General features: G+C 32.8%; 1 protein-coding gene across 3 annotated transcripts in view; it reads right to left on the bottom strand.

Annotated features, from left to right (window-relative positions):
- The window catches only part of PTPRR (protein tyrosine phosphatase receptor type R), a 398730-nt gene that overhangs the window by 103263 nt on the left and 276619 nt on the right, over nt 1-18848 (bottom strand). For all 3 annotated transcript variants that reach the window (XM_074270547.1, XM_074270548.1, XM_074270549.1), the window contains one exon: nt 6942-7128. In XM_074270547.1, the coding sequence (XP_074126648.1) occupies nt 6942-7128 (187 nt within the window). The remainder of the gene's footprint in view (nt 1-6941; nt 7129-18848) is intronic.

The following is an 18848-nucleotide window of genomic DNA, read 5'->3' as shown; positions in this document are numbered from 1 at the left end:
ATGAGGAATTGGAAGCACAGAGGATAAATTAAGATCATACAAGTAATTGTCATACCTAGAACTTAAATTCAGATTTTTAAACTATAAATTCAATAATTTCCCCACTACCCCAAGCATCTTTATAACCTTGACATTCCTATTGTTCAAGTCATTTCAATTGTGTCTGACTCTTTGTGATTACATTTGGGGGTTTCTGGGCAAAGATACTGGAGTGGTTCATCATTTTCTTCTGCAGCTTATTTTACAGATAAGGAAACTGAAGCTAAGAAAGTCACATAGCTAGAAAGTGAAGAGATCAGATTTGAATTCTGGAAGATGAATTTTCTTAATTCCAGCCGGAGCACTCTATCCACTGTGCCATCTACCTGCCCCTATTCATTCTTTAAAGCTCAACTAAAACATCACTTCCTTCAGGAAGTCTCCCTGATTACTATATGTTAAGAATAAATCTTTTTGTCTCATACTACTGTTTTTATATTTTAAATTTTTTTGATATCTTTTATGCTTATAATGCTTAATTTCCAATATATCCCTCCTTCCCTATCTATTGAACCTTTCTTTGCAACAAAGAATAAAAATAGAAAGAAAATCAGAAGTAATTCAACACAATTTATCAGCATATCAGTGAGTCTGAAAGTATGTGATATTTCCCACCCATAGTTTCTCATCACAGCAATCTACTAAGCAAGCAATAAACATGTATTAAGCATTTATTAAATTCCAGGTATGTTGCTAAGCACTGGTGGTAACAAAGAAAAAATAAAAAACAGAAGTCAGTAAAAAAGAGAAAAAAGGATATTTAAAAAAATTTTTTCACTTGGGGCCAAGTTTAGTGCTTTCCTACTGCCTCATTTAAATATATCATCTATTTTTTTCTTGTGCAATATGATAATTATGGAAATATGTATAGAAGAATTGCACATGTTTAATATAGATTGAATTACTTTCCATCCAGGGGAGAGAGGAGGGGAGGAAGGAAGGGAGAAAAAAATTTGGAACACAAGGTTTTGCAAGGGTGAATGTTGAAAATTATCTATGCATATCTGAAAATAAAAAGCTTTTAATAAAAATATGTAAAATAAACAAATCTATCATCTATTATTTAGCAATTTTTTCTAGATGAAGTATGATTCAATGGCTAAAGTATTGGATTTCATATCATAGCACCAGAATTTCAATTCATATTTTGCTACTTAGTACCTGTGTAGATCTTGGGCAAGCCATTTAATTTCCCTAGCCTCAGTTTCTTCATCTATAAAATGAAAGAGTGAGATTATGTGGCCTTTAAAATCTTCTCCAATTCCAAATCAATTATCCTACAATCTCTGATCTGTGTTAGATTTCCCTACTAAATGTAATTTGTTGATGATGGGATAAGGTCTTACCTAAACTTTGAATTACTCCATCAGGTCCTTGGCACTATGCTTATTGAACTGAATCGGCTTGGATTGAAATTTAGCTATTTTGAAGATGAAAGTAATTTTAAAACAGAAAAAACAAACGACAGACTCTCATTCTTTAGCATATTAACACTCATCTAGTACATAAACATATCAAGAGTGGATGGGACAATGTCCAAAAATATTACTACTAAGAGAATGTCTCTTCTTCATGAGATTATGAGTTATGTTAAAGAATGTCATTAGTGAGGAGAACTGAAAAGAAGCCTTGTTAAATGGTAGAGAGCTACTCATATGAAAAGATGTTCCAAATCACTACCGATCAGAGAAATGCAAATTAAGACAACTCTGAGATACCACTACACACCTGCCAGGTTGGCTAAGATGACAGGAACAAATAATGATGAATGTTGGAGGGAATGTGGGAAAACTGGGACACTGATACATTGTTGGTGGAGTTGTGAATGAATCCAGCCATTCTAGAGAGCAATTGGAATTATGCCCAAAAAGTTACCAAACTGTGCATACCCTTTGATCCAGCAGTGTTACTACTGCGCTTATATCTCAAAGAGATACTAAAAAAGGGAAAGAGATCTGTATGTGCCAAAATGCTTGTGGCAGCCTTTTTTTGTAGTGATTAGAAACTGGAAAATGAATGGATGCCCATCAATTAGAGAATGGTTGGGTAAATTGTGGTATATGAATGTTATGGAATATTATTGTTCTGTAAGAAATGACCAGCAGGATGAATACAGAGAGGCTTGGGGAGACTTACATGAACTGATGCTGAGTGAGATAAGCAGAACCAGGAGATCATTATACACTTCAACAACAATACTATATAAGGATGTATTTTGATGGAAGTGGATATCTTCGATAAAGAGAAGATCTAATTCAGTTCCAACTGATCAATGAAGGACAGAATCAGCTACACCCAGAGAAGGAGCATTGGGAAATGAATGTGGACTACTTGCATTTTTGTTTTTCTTCCCAAGTTATTTTTACTTCTGAATCCAATTCTTCTTGTGCAACAAGAGAACTGTATGGTTCTGCACACATATATTGTATCTAGGATATACATATTTAACATGTATAAGACTGCCTGTCATCTAAGGGAGGGGATGGAGGGAGGAAAGGGAAAAGTTGGAACAGAAGTGAGTGCAAGGGATAATGTTGTAAAAAATTACCCATGCATATATTCTGTCAATAATGTACATAAATAAATAAATAAATAAATAAATAAAATTATTTTAACATGTAAAAAAAATAAATAGTAGAGAGCTAGGATATGATATTTTCCCTATGTTTATTACATAAATGGGTTCTTGAAAACTATGGATATTTTACTAAATGCTTAAATACCTTTATGTAATTTATTAATTTATAAATGTAAATCATTAATTAATTAATCAAACCTAGGAATAGAAGTTCTATTTGCTTATCACTAATAATATCCTTTTTAAGGTTGCTCAGTTCTTCCTCCCTAAAGGCTTTTATTTCTGGTAAGAATTAGTTAAAATAACATTAAGGAAAGTAAAATTTAAAAAAAAATGACAAAATCAACAAAATTTCTGAGTCATTTTTTTCAACACTCATTGAAGACCTGAATAAAATGCTCCTTCCATTCAGTATTCATAGGTAGATTACACCAATATAATAAAAATAATATTATCCAAAAAATATAGATATAGTGTTATATCAATCAAATGACAAATAGAGCTAGATAGAATTTCTAGGTAGATAATTTGTTTAGAGGAACAAATAATTTAGAAATTAGAAATTAGAATCAAAGCAATGGCGAATGGAAAAAGGAGTAATTAAAGCAGAATATTATTTTCAGATCTTAAAATATACCACAAAGTAATAATTATCAAAATTATTTAGTACTGGTTAGAAAAAAAAATTAAGCAGATCAATGCAACAGAACAATAAGGAAAAATCAGAAATAGCTGAATTTAATAATTTGGTGTTTGATGAACTCAAGAATATAAATAACTTGAGCAATAATTCTCTAATTGATAAAAACTGCTAAAAACATTGGAAAGCAGTTTGGCAGAAATTAGATTTATGCAAAGATCTTTTGTCACATACAATAAGCTTAACATAATTATAGGATCTAAACATTAAAGGACATAGCAGTTTTTTTGTTTTTTGTTTTTGTTTTTTGTTTTTTGTTTTTTTTAATTTGAAGAGAGCTCAACCTGGTATTTTTCATAGCTATCTCCTGGGGAAGAATGCTAAACCAAAAATGAAGGAGAAATAATCATAAAATATATGATAGATTTGATTCCTTAAAATGAAAAAAAGATTTTATACAAACATAATTAATACAGCTTGGGAAAAAATGGAAGCAGCAATTAATAAGGAAAAACTATCAAATATCCATGATTTTGTTAACTGGATCTCATTGAATATTATTTTCCCAATAGAAATAAACTTTTTTTTTGTTTGAGAGTTTATTTAAGTCTTGTTTTAGTTCTTTTCCTTTTTTTCCCAGAAGGAATATTTTATTTATTTAAAAAAAGTAATTATAACTTTTTATTGACAGTACATCTTCATGGGTAATTTTTTTTACAACATTATCCCTTGCTCACTTCTGTTCTGATTTTTCCTTTCCCTCCCTCCATCCCCTCTCCTAGATGGCAAGCAGTCTTATATATGTTAAATATGTTATACTATATATTCTAGATACAATATATGTGTGTAGAACTGAACAATTCTCTTGTTGCACAGGAAGAATTGGATTCAGAAGGTAAAAATAACCTGGAAACCCCCCCCAAAAAATGCAAACAGTTTATACTCATTTCCCAGTGTTCCTTCTCTGGGTGTACCTGCTTCTGTCCATCATTGATCAATTGGAACTGAATTAGATCTTCTCTTTGTTGAAGATATCCTCATACAGTATTGTTGTTGAAGAGTATAATGATCTCCTGGTTCTGCTCATTTCACTCAGCATCAGTTCATGTAAGTCTCTCCAAGCCTCTCTGTATTCATCCTGCTGGTTATTTCTTACAGAACAATAATATTCCATAACATTCATGTACCACAATTTACCCAACCATTCTCCAATTGATGGACATCCAGTCATTAGAAATAAACTTTTAAAAATAAAAATCACAACTTATAAATAACCATGTGAAATATTGTACCAAATAAAATTTAATTTAAAAACCTGTTTTATTGTTGGTAGAGCATCAACCCTGAAGTCAGGAGCACCTGAATTCAAATCTAGCCTCAGACACCACTTCCTAGCTGTGTAACCTTGGGCAAGTTCACTTGACCCCAATTCTCTCAGCAAAAAACAAAAAACTAAAAACAAACCCCTCTTTTATCATACATTCAACAATATGGTAAAGATGACAAAAAGATGTTAATAGTAATTATTGAAGGGATTGTAAAAAGATAGGTGTAACAGCTGTGAATAATTAGTCCAACCATCCTAACCATTTGGATACATACTAATAAGGTAACAAAAATAGCCATCTCTTTAACTCAGAAATCCAAGAGAGGCTCTCTCTATATCAAAATATTTTTAGCAGCACCTTTTTGAAGGAGCAAAGAGCTAGAAACAAATTGATAATTATCAATTGAAGAAAGGCTAAGCAAACTATAGAAAAATGGAATGTTATTGTCTTATAAGAAAATGAATAAAAGGAATAATCTTTTTTGTTTTGTTTTGTTTTGTTTTGTTTTGTTCTGAGGCAATTGGGATTAAGTGACTTGCCCAAGGACACATAGCTAGGAAGTATTAAGTGTATGATACTAGATTTGAACTCAGATCCTCTTGACTTCAGGACTGGGGCTCTAACTATTGCACCACCTAGCTGCCCCATAAAAGAATAATATTAAATAAGAAGAACGGGGGAAACAACATATCCAAAGTCTACTATGATATAAATGGAAAGAACAGCAATAACAAAACAACTGAAACAATTCTGAGAAATATTACAGTGGTATAACCCCATCCTGAAGAAGAAATGTGAGAGTGTACCCTCCTTCATTCTTCATAGATATAGGAAGTTATGGGTATGGAAAACTGAATATAAGATTGATGTCAATGTATTAATCGGTTTAATTGAAATATCTTTTATTCTCTTATCTTTGTAAGTGTTGGCTCTCTGAGAAGGGAAGGAGGAAGGATATATTAGACAATATAGGTGAGATTAAAAACAAAAGAGAGCAATAATAACAATTTTAAAGAGAAAAAAATTCATAACCCAACTGTTCCCTTTGTTGCTAGCAGACCTTATAATTTTATCAGTGGTCAATTACATCTGTGCCCACCAAATAGGAATATGTATATTCTATATCAATTATTTCTCCTTAACTTGTCCCTTCAATTGCACTTTCTTTTGTGGAAGAATAAATGCCTAAATAATTGATATAAATTTCAAGTTATTTGAGAAAAAGCAGCTTAGAATTTATTGATCAAGATCAGACCTAAAAGTTGGTGGATATATTCACATTGAAAATTAATCTAGTGGGTTGGGGAGGAAAAGACAATAATCAAAAGTTTTGAAAAGGAAACAAATAATGTTTTAGGCAGAAAGCAAGTTAGAGAAAGTTGATCCTGAAGTCAAGAAGTCCTATGTTCAAATGCTGACTCTTACCTGTGGAGGTGCCAATTTGGGCAAATCAGTGATGAAAGTTTCAAAATAGTTGACTTCCATGAAAGTTAACAACAACTACAATAACTTCTCAGCTAAAATAGTTTGCCAATTGACACCACAATTTTCATTTTATATACTCTTTACTTTGAAAAAAATATTTCAGCATCTTATACAAAATATTAAATCAAGCAAAATCGTGGTATCTCTTATTTCATTATTTGAAAAGGATGAGATGTCAAACAATTCATTTGAATTATCCCCTATGTTTAATCAATCTACAAATTTGTTAAAGTTTTGTTATGAGGATGAGCCTTTGTACTAACAAAATAAACCATTGAGAAGAAAATGAAAATGTTGGTTTTTTCCATTTGGTTATCTTAGATATAACAGAGAAAATATTGAATTAGTCAATGCCTAGAGGGAAAAATTAAAATATGCATGAGATTGTCAATAGAAACAGAATTATGTTTAGAATAGCTTGTTCTATTTAATTGAATTCTTTACTTAGGTTTTCTTGATTTTATCAAATATCTTCCTATAATGACTCTGATCACAGAATAGCAGATTAAGTCTATTACTAGATATTCTATAGAAATGCCAATTTCATGTGCAAGGTATGCATGACTTTTAAAAGCACACTAATTTGTAAGATATGTATTGATATAAAACATGGAAAATGAGCTCCCTAAGTATAGTCCATTATGAACAAAAACACACTTTTCCTGACTTTATGCCATAAACATTCTGTGACCTCATCACAGACATACCAGAGAGAATAGGGAAGAACACAAATTAAGTTTCTGAGAAAGCAGCTTTCTTTAACAATACTAAAAGAGCATTAGCAATATTATCTAAGCCTTTTGACACATTTTGTACCTTAATATGTCTAATCTTGTGCTGTATAGTCCCATGTGTAAAGGGAAAGACTCACCATGAATTCAGTGTGGAGTAAATGAGAACTTGCCATGGTGTCCCTCAGCTGTGACCTTGTGAGAATCCGGCTGGCTGACTGCAGGTACTCCATTGCTACTTTCTCCCGTGGTGTTGGTACAGCCACAAAAGGCTCAATGTTCCCCAAACCACTCATGTCCAAAGTAAGAGACACATTGGATCCTCGTCTGTATTTGAAAATAGTTTGGTTCTGCATTAGTGAAATTATTTAAAAGAAGTAATTACTAAAAAGGTTACTTTAAAATGCTTACCTACTTTAAAAGAATTAAATGACTTTTCTTCTGTGATTTAAAGTTTGAACAAGGCAGCCAAATACAATTCTTTCAGATGAGTTTATTTTAATACTTAGAATACCTGTAATTTCATTATTGTGGATTCTATATGCACCAACACAGATCATAACCCCTCTAAAACTTTGAAGATAGTCTTTAAGAACTGCAATTGCTGAAAATTTGATTACACAAATGATAATCCTCTTCAGACTTCATTGATTGGAAATAATAGGGTATGGAAGAATGAAAAGTTGAAGATGATTTCAATATTATGAGCCTTGTGGGTTTTCAATTTTGGAATGTTTATAGAGAAGGGTAGAAGTACTATCAGATCAGATACTGTCAACTAACCCAATGTTTGTTTGTTTGTTTCTTTCTCTACTCTCTCTTTCCTTCCTTCCTTCTGTCTTCCTCTCCCTTCCTTCCTTTTTCCTCCCTCCCTCCTTTTCTTCCTTCCTCCCTCCCTCCTTCTTTTCCTTCCTTCCTTCCTTCCTTCCTTCCTTCCTTCCTTCCTTCTTTCCTTCCTTCCTTCCTTCCTTCTTTCCTTCCTTCCTTCCTTCCTTCCTTCCTTCCTTCCTTCCTTCCTTCCTTCCTTCCTTCCTTCCTTCCTTCCTTCCTTCCTTCCTTCCTTCCTTCCTTCCTTCCTTCCTTCCTTCCTTCCTTCCTTCCTTCCTTCCTTCCTTCCTTCCTTCCTTCCTTCCTTCCTTCCTTCCTTCCTTCCTTCCTTCCTTCCTTCCTTCCTTCCTTCCTTCCTTCCTTCCTTCCTTCCTTCCTTCCTTCCTTCCTTCCTTCCTTCCTTCCTTCCTTCCTTCCTTCCTTCCTTCCTTCCTTCCTTCCTTCCTTCCTTCCAAAATTGGGGTTAAATGACTTGCCCAGGGTCACACTGGTAGGAAGTGTTAAGTGTCTGAGACTGGATTTTGAACTCAGGTCCTCCTAACTTCAGGGCTATGTATCCAGCTGCCCCAAGTACCCTGATTTTCACTAAAGAGAAGAAAATGGAATATGAGACTTTTAGGTCAGTGAACTTGACTTCTGATTCCTGGCAAAATTCTAAAACATATTATTAAGGGAATAGCTAGTGAACATCTAGAAAAGAAAGTAATGATCATAAGCTTGTCTTGATCAACAAACAGAAGATCATGTCAAATTAATTTCATTTACTTTACTACATTCTTAGAAGAAGAATGAAGTAATTAGAGCTAATCTATATTTCTTTTTTTTTTAATCTTTTTATCAGGGGTCCTCAAACTACAGCCCATGGGCCACATGCAGCCTGCTGAGGAAGTTTATGCGGCCTGCCTATGGCAAAATCAGACTGGAAGTGATGTTCGACTTAAACTCGCATTAGCAATGCACATTTCTAGCACTGGGCTGAGGAGGCGGAGACAGAGTGTGAGGTGCTCCAACAGTCTGAGGGACAGTGAACTGGCCCCCTATTTAAAAAGTTTGAGGACCACTGCATTTTTATTTTCAAAACGTATTCATGGATAATTTTTCAACATTAATCCTTGCATAGCCTTCTGTTTCAGATTTTCCCCTCCTTCCCCTCACCCCAAGTAATATATGTTATACATGTTAAAATATATGTTAAATCTATTATGTGTAAACATATTTATGTAATTCTCTTGTTGCACAAGAAAAATCAGATCAAAAAGGAAAGAAAACAAGTAAGAAAATAAAATTACAAGTGAACAACATCAAAAAGAGTGAGAATGTTATGTTGTGATTTGCATTCAGTTCCCATAAGCCTCTCTCTGCGTATAAATGGCTCTCTTCATCACATTATCATTGGAACTGACATCAATCGTCTCGTTGTTGGAAAGAGTGACATGTTAAGGGTCAGGTCAATTTTCTGAGAGCCTCCACAGCTGTGGATCATAGCATCTGAAGGATGCTTTTGCTGACACAGGTGTTGTGGACGGGGAATAAGATAAATTGGAGGCCAAAGGAAGAGGATAGAGGTCAGACAATGCAACAGCCTCTCAGTCAGAGAGGTGAGAGAACAGCAACTGCCTCTCAGTCTCCTTCTATCAGCCTCTCACAAGAGGAGATCCATTCTGCAGGTCTGGGTTGGATCTCCAGCAGCCACTGTCAGGTGGCTCTCATGTATTCCAATAGTGCCCTCTTATTCCAACAGTTACATTCATCAGATTTGATTATTGTATAATAATGATGCTGTTGTATACAATGATCTCTTGGTTTTGCTCATTTTTCTTTGCATCAGTTCATGTAACATTCCTGTACCATAACTTATTCAGGCATTCTCCAACTGATAGGCATAAACTTAGCTTCCAATGTCTTGCCACTACAAAAGGGCTGCCACAAACATTTTTGCACATGTGGGTCCCTCCCCCTCTTTTAAGATCTCTTTGGTATACAAGTCCAGTAGAAATGCTGCTGGATCAAAGGGTATGCACAATTTGATAAATTTTTGAGCATAGTTCCAAATTAATCTCAGAATGGCTGAATCAATTCACAGTTCCACCACCAATGTATTAGTGTCCCAATTTTCCCACATCCCTTTCAACATTCATCATTATCTTTTCCTATCATCATAGCCAATCTAAGAGGTATATAGTGGTATCTCAGAATTGTCTTAATTTGCATTTCTCTGATCAATAGTGATTTAGAGCATTTTTTCATATGATTAGAAATGGTTTTAATTTCTTCATCTGAAAATTGTTCATATCCTTTGACTATTTATCAATTGGAGAATGGCTTGAATTCTTATAAATTTGAGTTAATTCTCTATATATTTTAGAAATGAGGCCTTTATCAGAATCCTTAAATGTAAAAATGTTTTCACATTGTATTGCTTCCATTTTAATTTTGTCTGCATTGGTTTTGTTTATACAAAAACTTTTTAACTTAATATAATAAAAATTATCTATTTTGTATTCAATTATGAGTTCCAGTTCTTCTTTGGACATAAATTCCTTCCTTCTCTACATATCTGAAAGGTAAACTGTAAACTAACCTATGTTCTTATAATTTGCTTATATTTAGTGGTAGGTATGAGTCAATGCCTAGTTTCTTCCATACCAGTTACCAATTTTCCCAACAGTTTTTGTCAAATAGTGAATTCATATCCCCAAAACTGAGGTCTTTGGATTTGTCAAACACTAGATTGCTATAGTTATTGATTATTTTGTCTTACTCTATTTCTTAGCCAATACCAAATGGCTCTGATGACCACTGCTTTATAATATAGTTTTAGGTCTGGCATAGCTAGGCCACCTTCATTGTCATTTTTTCCCATTAATTCCCTTGAAATTCTTGACATTTTGTTCTTCCAGATGAATTTTGTTATTTTTTTTTCTAAGTCTCTAAAATAATTTCTTTGGTGTTTGATTGGTATGGCACTAAATAAGTAGATTAATTTAGGTAGTATTGTCATTTTTATTATATTTGCTCAGCCTACTCATGAAACCTACTCATAAAACCAACTCTTATTTTATTTACTAATTCAATAGTTTTCTTATTTCTTATTTTCAGGTTTATTATTCTCCCCTCTTATTTTCAGAATTTCAAATTTTGTATTTAATTGAGGGTTTTTAATTTGTTCTTTTTCTAGCTTTTTTAATTGCAAGCCTAATTTATTGATCTTTTCTTTCTCTATTTTATGCAAGTAAGCATAGAGTTAAAAAATTTCCCCTAATAACTGCTTTGGCTGCATCCCACAAATTTTGGTATGTTGTCTCATTGTTGTCATTCTCTTGGATGAAGTTACTGATTGTGTCTATGATTTGTTGTTTCACCCATTAGGATTAGATTATTTAATTTCCAATTAATTTTTGGCTATTTTCTCTGGGCCTTTTGTTGAATGTGATTTTTATTGCATCAGGATCTGAAAAAAATGCATTTACTATTTCTGCCTTTCTGCATTTGATTTTGAGGTTTTTAATGCCCTAATATATGGTCAATTTTTGTATAGATTCCATGAATAACTGAGAAAAAAGTAAACTCCTTTCTGTCTCCATTCAATTTTCTCCAAAGATCTATTATGCCTAACTTTTCCAACATTCTGTTTACCTCCTTAACTTCTTTGTTATCTATTTTGTGGTTCAATTTATCTAGTTCTGAAAGAGCAAGGTTGAAATTCCCCCACTAATATAGTTTTGTTGTCTATTTCTTCTTGTATGTCTTAACTACTCCCCTAAGAATTTGGATGCTATATGTGCATTTATGTTTAGTATTGATATTGTTTCATTATCTATGGTATTCTTTAGTAAAATATAGTTTTCTTCCTTATTTCTTTTAATTAGATCTATCTTTGCTTTTACTTGATCTGAGATCAATTCTATATTTCCTGCCATCTTATTTACCCTGCATTATGCTTTTCTCTTTCTTTTCCCCCTTCCTCCCTCCCTAGTATTTTGCTTCTGATCATCACTTCCCTCAAACAATCCTCCCCTTTAGACCCCTCCCCCTTACACCTTTCCCCTACCACTTTTCTATAAGGTGAGACAAGTTTCTCTGTGAAACTAAATATGTCTTATATTCTCTCTTTGAGTCAAATCTGATGAGAATAAGATTCACACAATGCTTTCCCCCCCCCTCTTCTTTCCCTCAATTAAATAAGTCTTCTTTGCTTCTTCATGAGTTGTAATTTCTCTTATTTTACTTCCTTTTTCCTCTTTTCCCAGTACAATCCCCTTTCCACCTCAAGTTTCTTTTTCATATTATCATAACAAAATAAAATTATACCCACACTCTCTAAATATACCCATAACAGAAATAGTTCTAAAGAGTTCTTTCCTTTTTATCTTTTTATGGCTTCTCTTGAGTTCCATGTTTGGAGATCAAATTTTTTTTTTTGTTCAGGTGGTCTTTTCATTAGAAATAGGTAGAATTCATTGACCATTGAATGTTCATCTTCTCCCTGAAAGATGATGCTCATTTTAGTTGGATAGCTTATTCTTGCCTGTAATCCAAGTTCCTTTGTCTTTCAGCATATCAGAGCCCAGGCCCTTCAATCCTTTAAGGTGAAAGATGCTAGGTCCTGGGTAATTCTAATTGTGGCTCCTCAGTATTTCAATTGTTTCTTTCTGGGTGTTTGCAATATCTTTACCTTGATATAATAGTCCTTAAAATTTAGCCAACAATATTCCTTGGAGTTTTAATTTTGGGATCTCTTTTAGGAGGTGATCAGTGAAATTTTTTTCTTTTTTTAATTTTATAATTATAATTTTTTTTGACAGTAAATATGCATGGGTAATTTTTTTTACAACATTATCCCTTGTATTCACTTTTTCAAATTTTCCCCTCCCTCCATCTACTCCCTCCCCTAGATGATAGGCAATCCCATACATAATAAATGTGTTACAGTTATCCTAGATACAATATATGTGTGTAAAACCAAATTTCTTGTTGTACGGTAAGAATTGGATTCTGAAGGTGTAAGTAACCTGGGTAGAAAGACAACAGTGAAAACATTTTATACTCATTTCCCAGTGTTCCTTCTCTGAGCGTAACTGTTTCTGTCCATCATTGATCAATTGGAACTGAATTGGATCTTCTCTATGTTGAAGATATCCACTTCCATCAGAATATATCTTCATACAGTATTGTTGTTGAAGTATATAGTGATCTTCTGGTTCTGCTCATTCACTCAGCATCAGTTCATGTAAGTCTCTCCAAGCCTCTCTGTATTCATCTTGCTGAGTATTTTTTACAGAGCCATAATATTCAGTGAATTTTTTCAATGGCTATTTTTATCTTATTTGAACATCAGGACAATTTTCCTTTATGATTTCCTGTAAGATAATGTCTAAGTTCCTTTTTTCATCATGGCTTTCAGGAAGTCCAAAAATCCTTAAATTGTCTCTCCTAGACCTATTTTCCAGGTCACTTCTTTTTCCTAAGTGGTATTTCCTATTTTCTTCTATTTTTTTCATTTTTTGGTTTTGTTTGACTGATTTTTGATGTCTTATTGAGTCATTCACTTCCATTTGTTCAATTCTAATTTTTAGTATATTATTTAGTTCAGTTGCCTTTTTTAGTTCCTTTTGTAGTTGGCCAATTGAATTGCTTTGTTCATTGCATTCTTTTGTATGTCACAAATTCTGTTTTTAAATGAATTGCTATCTTTTTCATATCTATTTTATAGGGACTTACATGCTTTTTTCCATTTCATCAAATCTATTTTCCCATCCCTTCTTACAAAGATCTCATTTCCTTTCCCCATTTTTCTTCTCTCATTTAAAATCCTTTATGAAATCTTCCAGAGAAAGCTTTGTGAAATGGGGACCAACTCATATCTCCTTTTGGGGCTTCATCTGGAGTTGATTTTCCTTTAGGAACCACAGGATTTGAGGTCTCTTCTCTCTCTCCATAAAAACTGTCTATGGTGAGAGTTCTTTTTGTTTTTTTGCTCTCTTTTTTTAGGCCTTCTCTTGTAAGGGAGAAACAGTTGCTTTACTTTGCCATGGGGCAGTTCTGCTGACTGACTTCTAGTGCTGAGTAATTGTGACTAGGTACTGTGTTCTTCCGAGGCACAGTGGTTTACAATTTGTAGCAAATCTGCTAGATCAACTACTTGCAACCAGGGCATAGTAGCCTAAGAAGATTCCCGGGTGCATAGAAGCTGCAATGCTCTGGCTCCCCACCCCAGCTCCTTGCCCCTGGCTCCCTGTTTTGCAGTCTGGGCTCATCAGATTGTCCCCCTGCCTGTTTGAAACAGACCTGTTCTGAAGTTCTTCCAAGGTATCTTCTTCTGGAAATGTGTTGTACTCCAAATATTTGTGAGTTCTGTGACTCCAAAACAAGTTTAGAGGCTTAATCTATGTTGCTTTGAGAGAAAGTCAGAGGAGGTCATAGAAAGTTATGTCTGCTCTCCACCATCTTGGCTCTACCCTTCTTGAGCTTATTTATATTTCTTTTTCTTATTATAGCTTTTTATTTACATATATCTTGTATATGGGTATTTTATATATGGTTAATTTTTCAGCATTGACAATTGCAAAACCTTTTGTTTCAACTTTTCCCCTCCTTCCCTCCACCCTTTCCTCTAGATGGCAGATAGACCAATACATGTTAAATATGTTAAAGTATATGTTAAATGCAATATATGTATACATATCCATACAGTTATTTTGCTGCACAAGAAGACTCGAACTTTGAAATAGTGTACAATTAACCTGTGAAGGAAATAAAAAATGCAAGCAGACAAAAACAAAGGGATTGGAAATGCTATGCAGTGGTTCACACTCATTTCCCAGAGTTCTTTCACTGGGTGTAGCTGGTTCTATTCATTATTGAACAAATAGAACTGATTTGGTTCATCTCATTGTTGAAGAGAGAACATCATCAGAATTGATCATCACATAGTATTGTTGTTGAAGTATATAATGATCTCCTAGTCCTGCTCTTTTCACTCAGCATCAGTTCATGTAAGTCTCTTCAGGCATTTCTGAAATCATCCTGTTGGTCATTTCTTACAGAACAATAATATTCCATAACATTCATATACCACAATTTATTCATCAATTCTCCAATTGATGGGCATCCACTCAGTTTCCAGTTTGTAGCCACCACAAAGAGGGCTGCTAGAAATTTTTTTGCACATACAGGTCCCTTTCCTTTCTTTAAGATTCCTTTGGGATATCAGCCCAAAAATCTAGGCATAAAGAATGAGATTATAAATAAATTAGAAAAACATAGGATAGTTTACCTCTCAGACTTGTGGAGGAGGAAGGAATTTGTGACTAAAGAAGAACTAGAGATCATTATTGATTACAAAATAGAAAATTTTGATTATATCAAATTGAAAAGCTTTTGTGCAAACAAAACTAATGCAGACAAGATTAGAAGGGAAACAATAAACTTGGATATTTATTTATTAGGAATAGCTAGCATATTAAATAATAGGGTTGGGATCCTTCCCAAATTTAAATACCTAATTTTGATTTGAATGTAATAAAATAAATTTAAAGTTTAGGTAAATGGAACAAAAAAATCTTAAATATCTAATTTTGGGTTCAATGTAATAAAAAATAATTTAATATTTTATATAAATCAATTTCCCATTTTCTCCTCTGGTTATAAATCTGATTACATCAGTAAAATAATTCCTTCACAGGAACCAACTGGTTCTTGGGACTTATTTTTACCTGAGCTCAAGAATCAACTTCACAAATATTAAAAAAAAATATGAAAGCCTAGCCAGACAGTTGTTCATATGAAAAGTTGAAAATTTCATAGGGTTTTAAATAATTATAAACTCAATCTGAATTAATTTGAAATAGTAAATCAAAACAAAACAAAAGAAAAAATACAATCTTAACCTTCATTGGACCTTGGATAGATTTCAGAAAATAGTGATCCTGTTGAATTCTATCCTGGTGAGACCAACTCTAAATGCTGTGTTTGCTTCTGTTTGCCACATTTTAGGAAGCCTTTTGATAAGCTTTAGTAGAATTATAAATGATAATTTTGACACCTTGTACAAATAATACAAATTAAACTATAGGTAAACAGTTGGAAACCATGACTTCAAAAAACATTTGTATTTTGTGATATGAAAATAATATGGGAAGTAATCAAGATAAAGTCACTTGAATGAAAGGAAGAATTAGTTATTATCATTGCTCCCAGATGGTTATTTTGAATAACTTCCTATTTTAATGAATTATTCTTCATATCCAGGTGCTAAATTCAATTGCTTTTATGTTAAAAGGATAAATTTATACATTCATCAATGTCCATTGTGGGATATTTTTTTCCTAGAGCAAAGTTCTAGTTATCTTGCTTTGTATCTAGACAAATTTGAGTAGGACATCTTCAAGATTATAATCTTTGAGTATAGTTCAAGAAATCAAGAATATTTAACAAGGAAAAGAAAAGAAGAAAGCCACAGTTTTTGATAATTAGGAATCCTGATGCCTTGAAATGAAAAAAAGAAAGCAGAGAATATAAATCAGACAAAAAGGAGAGATAAAAAGAAGAAAGGAGTGGAAAAAAGAAAAAAGAGGGAGAATAGAAAAAAGAGGAAAAAAAGAAAGAAAAAAGTTCATGTTGGTATAAATGTAAAGTAATTAAATTCCTAGGGATTGGAATAGTGGAGATCGTATTTGTCAAATTTCCCTGATAAATTTTTCCCAAAGGATATGCCATTATGGAGGATATGAGTATAAAATATATAATTCCTGTATGTCAGATTAGTACTTGGAAAGATAACAAATTATATCTTTATTAAAAATTAAAAAGCTTAATTATCCCCACATAGTGGTCTTTTTTATTCCTGTCCCCAAGTCTTTAACAGATTAATGCTGAACACTGAGAAGGAAGTTCATTATACTTCTGAGTAGTGACATAAAATCTAAAAGTCATTAATGAATGTATATAACTTTTCCTCTTTGAAGTGCAAGGCACTGTTTCTATTAATTGTTGGGTGTGTTCCATACTAAGGAAGTCTGAAACCAAATGGCAGCTGTTGCTGTGGAAATGGGAAAATAAAGAGCTCTCTTGAGATCAAAGAAATGCATCACAACCAAAAAATATAAATATAATAGGGGTTTTCCAGGTCCCTGAACCATCGAGTGGCATCAAATTATAGTATGGAAGAGATGCATTTCATGCTATAAAATGTATTCTGTGTTAGTTTTATTATGTTGAAAAGAGCATTAGCTGTTTTCAATCTTTTGAACATATAAGTGGAAACCCTTAGTTTGATGGTCATTAAATCCACTATTTTTATAAAAAAAAGAAAAGAAAAGAAAAGAAAAAAATATAAAAGAAGAATAAAACAGAACAGAACAGAACATTTTCATGTGCCCAGCAGAAAATATCAGGGAAGAATTTAAAATGTATAACAATAAATTACTGGATCAAGAAAGGAAATATAATAGTGGAAGAAATTACATTTATGAGTGTCTATTTTTTCTTTACTTCCTTGTAGGTTGTTTTGTTCTCTGCTATGTACTTTTCTTACTTTATTTATTTTTTCTCCTTTCATCCTCTCCACCTACCCTCAAGATGACTATACTTAAGAAAGGATATATTTATATATGCAGGTATATATATATATATATATATATATATATATATATATATATATATATATATGTGTGTGTGTGTGTGTGTGTGTGTGTGTATTTGTATATACATGTATACATATATATATATGTGTGTGTATATATATATATATATACATATATATATATATATATATATATACACACACACACACACACACATACATACATACATAAACATACAGGTGCATACACACTGTACCCTTTCCCTCACATATACACACATATCTTTCCTATCTCTGCTAACTTTTTACTTTAATTCTGCTCCTTAGCTTGCCTTGCTATTACCTAACCTTTCCCCACCTGTGGATCCTTTCCTTTTTTCTTTCCCTCCCTTTGCTTTCCCTTTCACTCATCCCTCCCACCTTATTTCTTTATAGAGTTTGTATATATACATATATAGTATTGCCTATTTAACCAATCTATAATGTTAATAGATTTTTAGAACTACGAGTCCTTCTCCCTATCTAATGTCTCTATGTCTATTCTTCCTCTATAACTCCTTTGTATAACGTAATTACTATTTTTACCTTAACTCTGCTCCAATCTTTCTTCTGAGCTACCCTTTTGCTGATGTCAATCTTAAACATATGGTATATATTTCCACGTAAAAAATTAAACATTTTTTATCTCAAGTTCCCTGAAATTGATCTTTGATATTAGCTCTTATATGTTGAATTTTCTATTAAGTTCAGTTTCAAAGTCCTGAAAATCTCAAAGTGCTTTGAATGTCCATTTTTTTTCTCATTCCATATTATAGATAATTTTGCCAGATGTGATATTTTTGGTCACAGGCCTAGTTCTTTTGATTGCTGGTATATGTGATTCTAGGACCTGCAATCTTTTATTGTGGCCACTGATAAGTCCTGTATAATTCTAACTATAGCTCTAGTGTATTTGAATTTGTTTTCTTCTTTCTTACAAAATGTTCTCTTTGATCTGGGGATTTTAAAATTTGGCTATAGTATTCCTATGTGTTTTCCCCATAGGATATCTTTGAGGTGGTGATCAGTGGATTTTTTTTTCTATTTCTACTTTCCCTTTATGTTCTGTCACATCAGGACACCTTTCTTGGATTATTTCTTGCATTATTGGGTCAAAATTCATTAAAAATTTTTTTTTTTTGGTCACAGCTTTCAGAGAGTTCAATTATTCTTATATTTTCTTTTTTTGTTGTTCTATTATCCAGATCTGTTGTTTTTCTCATGTGTCACATTCTATTTTATTGTTTTATTCTTTATTGTCTGTTTTCTAATTTATTGATATCTTATAGTTTCACTAGCTTCCCCTAGCCCAATTTCAATTTTCAAACATTTACTTTTGTCTTTGAAACTTTGTATCTCTTTTTCTAGTTGGTTAACTCCCCCCCCCCCATAATCTTGTTTTTATTGGATAGTATTTATTTATTTAGGTTTTTTTCAGTGTCTCTCATTTGATTTTTAAATTATTTTTTGAGTTCTTTTATAAATTTTCTCTGGGCAGGAAACTACTTAACATTACTCTTTGGGATAGAAGAAGCTTTTTTTTTTTTTTTTTTTTAACTTCAATGTCCTTCTCTGAAGCCCTGTCTTCCCTGTTCCC

The sequence above is a fragment of the Sminthopsis crassicaudata genome, chromosome 5 (assembly GCF_048593235.1).
Source record: "Sminthopsis crassicaudata isolate SCR6 chromosome 5, ASM4859323v1, whole genome shotgun sequence".
NCBI lineage: Eukaryota > Metazoa > Chordata > Mammalia > Dasyuromorphia > Dasyuridae > Sminthopsis > Sminthopsis crassicaudata.
Note: the sequence above shows the minus strand (reverse complement) of the source record. Positions and strands in the feature narration are given on the sequence as shown.